Source organism: Emiliania huxleyi, assembly GCF_000372725.1.
Source record: "Emiliania huxleyi CCMP1516 unplaced genomic scaffold EMIHUscaffold_1017, whole genome shotgun sequence".
In the NCBI taxonomy this organism is placed as follows: Eukaryota; Haptophyta; order Isochrysidales; family Noelaerhabdaceae; genus Emiliania; species Emiliania huxleyi.
The window spans coordinates 5,392-12,621 of record NW_005202322.1 but is presented as its reverse complement, the minus strand read 5'-3'; the positions used below and the strand labels follow the sequence as shown (position 1 = coordinate 12,621).

The 7,230-nt window shown below is 65.8% G+C and overlaps 3 protein-coding genes across 3 annotated transcripts; 1 reads left to right on the top strand and 2 right to left on the bottom strand.

Moving 5' to 3' along the window:
• On the bottom strand, window positions 1-1,335 carry EMIHUDRAFT_460324 (hypothetical protein; the record flags this gene model as incomplete). The annotated part of the gene is made up of 3 exons (XM_005793313.1): window positions 1-98; window positions 219-970; window positions 1,268-1,335. Coding segments are annotated over 3 exons (918 nt in total), but the record flags the coding sequence as incomplete, so codon positions are not given.
• A 1,342-nt stretch (window positions 1,336-2,677) lies between these two features.
• Window positions 2,678-4,468, bottom strand: EMIHUDRAFT_250980 (hypothetical protein; the record flags this gene model as incomplete). The annotated part of the gene is made up of 1 exon (XM_005793312.1): window positions 2,678-4,468. One exon carries the CDS (start codon window positions 4,466-4,468, stop codon window positions 2,678-2,680), a length of 1,791 nt encoding a protein of 596 aa, XP_005793369.1.
• Window positions 4,469-4,523: 55 nt separating this feature from the next.
• Window positions 4,524-5,199, top strand: EMIHUDRAFT_250979 (hypothetical protein; the record flags this gene model as incomplete). The annotated part of the gene is made up of 2 exons (XM_005793311.1): window positions 4,524-5,020; window positions 5,175-5,199. The coding sequence occupies 2 exons, from the start codon at window positions 4,524-4,526 to the stop codon at window positions 5,197-5,199; spliced, it is 522 nt and encodes a 173-aa protein (XP_005793368.1).
• Window positions 5,200-7,230: the final 2,031 nt, after the last annotated feature.

Genomic DNA, 7,230 nt, shown 5'->3' with positions numbered 1-7,230 from the left:
CGCATCGGCGATGTCGTGCGCACGGAAGAGGACGCCGAGGCCGAGGTCCGCGTCGTCCAACCGGACCGCCACGGCCGACTTTGCGCAGCTGAAGATGCCTGTGGGACATGTCTCGGACATGTCATGGACGCGCCCTGGACCGCCTCCGCCATCTCTGCGCAGCCGACGGGCCGAGCTCAGCGTCGACGCGGAGCTCGAGGAAGGCCCTTCCAAACGACCAGCCGACGAGCATGCCTGCGGAGAGATGGGGCGTGTCACGGGCGTGTGCTCGACATGCCGGGCGACGATCCGACGGAGCACGCCGAGCATGGTCGGGACGATGAGCGTGCCGCGGTTGTTGCGGCTCGCCCGCGTCTCGATCCAGGTCTTGATCAGCGCGCAGGCGGCGAGGAGGGTGAAGGAGAACTCGAACTGGACGTGCGTCGGCGCCGGCTGGTTGCACGGCCGGTCGTACTTCTCTGAGCAGAGGAAGAGCGTGTTGATCTTGAAGAGCTCAGAGGCGAGCATGTCGTCCCACATCTTGCTCACGATGTACGCGGCCGTGTCCGTGATGAAGTACGAGATCTCCTTGAGCGACGCCTCCATCGCGCTGCGCACAAAGCCGCCGAGTGGAGCGGTGTTTAGTGCGCACAGTGCGAAGCACGCCGTCTCGAAGCGAGGCGTGCAGCACCAGAAGACGTCGCCTCCCATCGCCTCGGGCTCAGCCTCGGCGCCAGCGGTGGACCTGCTGCGGGCTCGCAGCACCACCGATGCCATCGAATCGCGCGAGCTCGTCTCCTTCTCCTCCTCCTCGTCTCGGTGCCTCTCTCGCAGCAGCAGCCGAGCCGCGTTCCGCACGGATCCAATCCGAACGTAGCCCGCGAGCGACTCGTAGACGCGGCTGAGGAAGGAGTAGTTCTCGTCGACGCGCGCCGAGCCGCCATCGACTCGCATCGAGGAGGAGGCCGCCCGCTCGTGGACGTAGCTGCCACTCCGCATTGATGCGGCGGAGGCAGGAGGCGGAGGCAGGAAGGAAGGGTGGCGGTGGAGGTGGTTGGTGGATGTCACAAGCGGAAGGGTTGGCCCCTGGCTGGCCCTTGTTAAAAAAGAAATAAGCTGCGGGGAGGTGGCACGACCCAATTCCACCGTCGACGCTCTCGGAGGCGGCGGTACCAGTCGAATAGAGCGGAGGCGAGGCCACAACCTGATTTGCCAAAACAAACCTAAAGGACAAGCGAAGAAGAGACATCAGAAACGGCTACAGCGACCGGCGCGGTGCGGCGCCGACGTCGGGCGCGTCAGCTGCTCCACCTGCACGAGCGCATGCCCGAGCAGGTCGGCCGTGCTGTCGGCCATTCGCTACGCTGTCGGTCGACGTCCGTCCCATCTCGCGCGATGAAACTTGACCACAGCTTTGAGCCGTGAAGTTCTTTTCGCCTGTGTTAGTGCCAGTGCGCGCCAGTCCCGTGCCCACCAGTGTTGTGCGAGGGAGTTTTATGGGAAAATTCTTTTCGCGAGGCTCTTCGTTCTCAGGTAGAAATCAAAGGGATGAAACGAGATGAAAGACAAAGAGGAGCCCCGCGCACGCGCACGACCCACGACTCTTCGTTCTTTAACGATTTTGACATCCTTTGCATTTCTTCAAAACCCACCGACCACACTAGCATATCCTACTCGAGTTTCAGCATCCACAGCACCACCACCCGCCGCTCGTCATACACGCAAAACTCGTCGAAAATGCTATTGCGGTGCTGCGTGCTCGGGCCTGCGTGCTGCGCGGGGCTCGCGAGGTTGTACCGGCAGATAAACATGAACTTGTTGGCCGAGCGGCAGTACTGGAGCGACTTGCGCGGGTCCGGCGCGCCGTACAGCCCGCGGCCGAGCATGCCATTCGCTGCAAAGCTGAGCAGCAGGCCGGTCGCCTGGACGTTCGTGGCCGCCTCCTGCGGGAGGCCAGAGGAGCGTGTCGCCCTTCCTCCGGAAAGCCTCGGCGGGGTCGATGTAGAAGCTGCCGCTGGAGTGGAAGTTGGAGAGGGTCTGCGCATTCTCCACCTTCACCACGTTGCTCACGCGCAGCTGCGGCCCACCTTGGCTGTCGCGCTGGCGCCGGGCGAAGAAGGCGCGCACCGCGTTTTCTGTGTGCACCTCGCCCGAGTACGCCCCCCACAGGGTGAGTGAGCGTGCAGCCGCCTCCTCGGCGACGATCTGTTGGCGCCGCCGCTCGAGCTGCGCCCGGCTTGTGGCCACTCGCCGCTCCTCCGCCTCCACCGCAGCGCGCTCGCGCCGCGCCTCCTCTTGCAGCCGCGCAACCTGCTCGCGGCCGGCTGCAATCTCGCTGGCCGATCGGCGTTGCTGCGTCAGAGCCTCGCTGACCTGCTCCTCCTTCCGCTGAAGCTCGCGCCTCTGCGCCTGCACGTGCGCCGCCGCTACCAGCTGCTCCGCCTCCCGCCGTTGAAGCTCTACCAGCTGCTGCTCGAGGGCCTTCTGCTGCTCCTCCGCCCGCTGCGCCATGTCTCTCTCTCGCTCCGCCGCCTCCCACTCCAGCCGCCTCTCCTCCGCCTCTTGCCGCTGTCGAGCGGCCGCCTCCTCCTTTCCAGCCAGCGACATTGCGGCGGCGGCCATTTCAGACTCGAGGCGCGCCAGCCGGATCTCCTCGCTCGTGTCGAGAAAGGGGTGCAGCAAGACCTGTTGAACGTCGTTAGCTGTTAGCACACGAGGGCTTGAAGTGTAAGGCTTTCGAAGGCACCTGCTTTGCGCTCAGCCGTCGAGCCAGCGCGTCCATCACACTCGTCGCCGCCGGTTGCTCAAGGTCCAGTAGTGCGTCGAGCAGTGCAGGCAGGTGCGGTCCGCCCGCGCTGCTTGCGGCTTCGCGACTCCACCCGCGCAGCTGCTCGGCTGCGTCAAAGACAACCTCGCCCTCCCCCTCGCCATCGCAGCATGCGAGAAGAGCGCAGACGCCGTACGCGTACATATCGCTCGCCGCAGAAGGTTTGCTCATCCCAGGCTGCCCCGAGCGCCGCTCGGGCGCAACGTACCGCATCGTGCGCACGCCCCCACCGGCGCTGCGGCTCGCGCTGCGCACAGCGCTCGGCGCGGGCTCCTCTCGCACGCTCTCAAAGTCCGCCAAGTGCGCGGTGGCTTGAGCCGACATGAGCACGTTCTCTAGCTTGACGTCCCCGTGCGCGTAGCCGTGGGAGTGCAGGTGCTGCAGCGCCTCGGCGAGCTGCCGCAGCATCTTGCGCCGCTCGTCGGTCGACGGTGGCGGGTCGCTCTCCAGCCAGTGGCACACGTCCCGCTTCTCAAAGTAGGGGAGCTGCAGGTATGCCAGGTTCTGCCCCGCGCGGGCCTGCTGGAAGACGGCCTGCACCTCGACGAACCGCGGCGAGTCGGACAGCTTGGCGAGCACGGACACCTCTCGCACCAGCTTCCCCCACTCCACTCCCTCACCGTCGAGCACGTACTCCTTGAGCACGCACGGCACGCCGCGGCCGTGGGCATCGAGCCCAAACTCGCCACGGAGCACGCGGTGGCGCGCAGAGAGCAGGTCCGCCAGTACCTCGAGTGAGCTCGCGCCGCCAGGCCCGCTATACTGCTCGAGGCTGCGCTCCACGAGCATCCCACCCCGCTGGAAGAGCTCTCCCTCTGCAGCGCCAAGCTGCAGCAGCGGCTCCTTGACGGCAAGCTCCGGAAAGTGCGACGCTGCCATGCCGGAGAGGCGAGCTCGTTCGGCGCGGAGGCTGCGCTCCGACTGCTGCACTGCACGGGTGGCAGCCGCGAGCTGCGCTTGCGGCACTGGTGGGGGCTGCGGTCGGCCCGCGCGGACCCTCGTCGGCCTCTGCTCGAGCAGCCTGTCGAGTGCGTCCTCGGCCTCGTACCAGGCATCACGAAGGCGGTGAAGATCATCCAGGCCCGGGGCGCTGCTGCCTGCCGCCTCAAGCTCGGCCAACTCGTCTTGCAGCCGCGGCACCAGGCCAACCCATTCGTCGAGGGGTGGCACGAGCCGCTCGCGGAGCATTGAAAGCCGCACCTGGCCAGTGAGGCCCGCTCCCATAGCTGCGGGGCCAGGATCGGTCTCTAATGCCTGCAGCTCTGCCAGCAGTCTGGAGTGCTGCGCTGCTGCGGCAAACCGTTCATGCTGCTCGAGCGAGGTGCGGAGCCGCTCAAGGTGGCCTGCGCGCCTCTCGTCTCGGCTGCGTACCGCCGCGTCGAGAACTTCCTCGCCAACGGCTGCTCCATCGGAGGGCACCAGAGAGCGAATGCGGCTCTGAGCCTCGTGAAAGGAAGATCGGCTTTGCTCAAGCTCTCGAGTGAGCCGCAACCAGCGCCCCGCCCCGTCACAGTCCCTGCCCAAGTCTTGCAAGTGCGCACGGGCTGCGGCCCGGCGGTCGGCGTCTAGGGATGCTTGCGCCGCGCTCACAGCGTTGCGGACGGCAAAACGGTGAGCGGCGTCTGTCGCGATCGCGGCTGTGGCGACGGAGACGAAGTCCATGCACATGGCCCTAAAATCAAAACTGCCGCATGGGACGGACGATCGTCGGCGCGAGATGTCGGACGCCAACACCTCGGACCTGCTTGGCCACGTTCTCGTGCAGGTTGAGCAGCTCACACGCCGGGCGGAGGCCTCGGAGGCGGCCTTGCGTGCGGAGCGGGCGCGGAGCGAGCAGGAGGTGAGAGATCTGGCAGCGAGGAATGAGCAGATGCTGCGCGAGCAGGCGGCGAGGAACGAGCAAGTCCTGCAGGAGCAGGCGGCGAGGAACGAGCAAGTCCTGCAGGAGCAGGCGTCTCGCCTCCGGCAGGCAACGGAGGAGAGAGAGGCTGGTCTACGCAAGGAGTTCCAAGCGTTGAAGACTGAGAACGAATCCCTGCGTCGAGTCCCGGCGGCTCTAAAGGCACTGGAGTCAGACGTCGGAGGCCTCCGCGAGGGATACTCTCAGCTCTGGCGGCAGCAGCGGCAGCCACCCGAGTCGGAGGAGCAGGTCCGCCAGCGCCGCAAGGCTGAGCTTCAGGCGGAGAAGGAGTTTGCCCTCGCAAGCGCAGGTCGGTGCCAAGCACATCGTGTAGTTGGTCGGGGCGGACAAACAGAGCTGATCGACTTGAATGGCGGGCAGCACACGTGGGTGGATGTTGACGCCTTCACAGTGAGGTGCAGCAACCAAATGGGCTTGAAGAACGCATATGGGGACACCCATGCCCAGGGCTGTGCACACAATCCAACGGTAATGGCCTACGCAAATGGGGCCGTGGGTCAACCATTCACATGGCGTGCCAACCCGAGATCTTATTAATACTACAACGACCATTCTGTCGCCTTTGTTCGATCACAACAGTAAAAACGGGGCGCATTGTTGTCGTTTTCTCTCCGCCTCGCGTCGATCCCCGCGCTATTGCTCCGCTAACCCCAGCCTCGCATCGCGTTTACACACCTCACTGCATCGCCTCGATGAGCCCGCTCGCCGCCTGCAGCGGCGGGCAGCCGGGCAGCACCGCGGCGAGCGGCGCGAGCAGCGCCTGCACCCAGCCGAGCGCGAGTGGCAGTGCGTGCCGTTTGAGCGGCGCGTCCCAACGGCTCACGGCGCCGAGGAAGGCCTGGATCTGGTTCGGCGAGAGGGAGGCTGGCGCGCCGGTCGCCTCGGCCCACGTGCGCAGGAAGGCGATGGTGGAGGCGCGGTCGTTGTCGTCGCCGAGCAGGCCTTGGGCCTCCGCCCGCCCCTCCTCTTCGTTGAGCCGCGCAATCAGCTCGAGGACATCGCCGAGCGGCAAGCGCATCTGAGCCACGCTGGTCGCCATGAGCGTCCCGAGCTGCTCGTCGAATTCATACCCCGATATCATACCCCCCGTCTGAGAGAAGGATGCATACGATTCCATGATGCAGTACGCGCGTGAGGCGCGGCTCTGCACGACCTCCGGCCGCAGGACGACAGAGAGCGCCTCCTCCAAAGTGACTGCGAAGCCGTTCACGAGGTCGCGAAGGTCTAACATGGCTGACTGTGCGTCATCGAGGCTGAACCAGCCGGCTCTCGAATACCGAACGAACGTCAGGAACACCTCGGCAATGTGCTCGGCGGTCCACTCCTGCGCGCGGCGGCACTTGGTGAGCTGTGTAGCGAGCGCGTCGGGTCCATTGTCGTGAACAGCAATGTCGACAAAACAAAGCGGCAGCTGCGGCACCTCGGCCTCGACGATCTCCGCCGCGCTCTGCATCGCTGTGTACAGCTCAATACACTCGCGCGGCGTCTGGCAGCGGCAAAAGAGCGCCCCAAAGAGCTGATGCAGAGGCTCGCTGTGCCCGTAGTCTGCGTCCGCGTAGTAATGCCGCCACTGGCGCACAGTGCGCACGGCAGCCTCGACCGCGCGGTGCCACGCGTGGCAGGTCAGCGCGAGGCGCGCGAGGCCGTGCAGCGGCACATGCGCCAGGATTTCGGGATGAAGGTCAACCGGGAGGCTCTGAAGGTCACCGCCGAAGCCCGACATCGCCACGAACGACGGACGGACGTACTTTCCAAGAAGATTTTTTCGTCCGTGTTTACTTTACGGCCCTCTTGAGCACTTGAGCACTGGATAGGGTCGATTCCGCATGGTACGGGACCCCTCGATCGTCTCGCCCTCCCTCTCTCGCGCGTCCACCCGCTCACACTACACCTTCCACTCCGCCGCCATCTCCGCCGCCATCGTCACCGCCGACGCCCTCACCATTCAGAACCCGGCCGCCGCCCTCGGCTTCGAGCTCACCCTCGACCCTCGCGATCTCGCCCGGCGCTCGACGTCGGGTCGGCCGCCATTGCGGTCGGCGCCACCACCTCCTCCCGCCCCCCCGCAGCCACTGCCGCGCGGCCGCCAATGCGACCGACCCCACCCTCCTTCCCCGACCCCGCCCTAAACGCCCCCGACAGCGAAGCCCGCGCCGCGCGCGGCACCCCCACCGACTCTACCTCCGACCCCAGGGCCTAGGCGGCCCGCCATGAAATCTAGCCGTGTGTGCTGGCGTCCGGGTCCCAGCGGGTTTTCACGTAACAAGTACACACTGGTGTGTTCATTGGGGGGGGGTCATAACAAACACGGTGCAGGATCGAGGTGCACGCTGCCAAAGCAGTGTCGCCCCCCCTCTCCCCGACGGCGATGGCGGTGTGACCGATCGAGCTACAAGAGGAACTTGTTCAGCAGGATCCGGGGTAGTCAGGCGCACTACCTCACTGGGCCTGAGATCACCACACGACGCCTCCCATCACCGTCTCGGTTTGTGTGAGTCGGTAC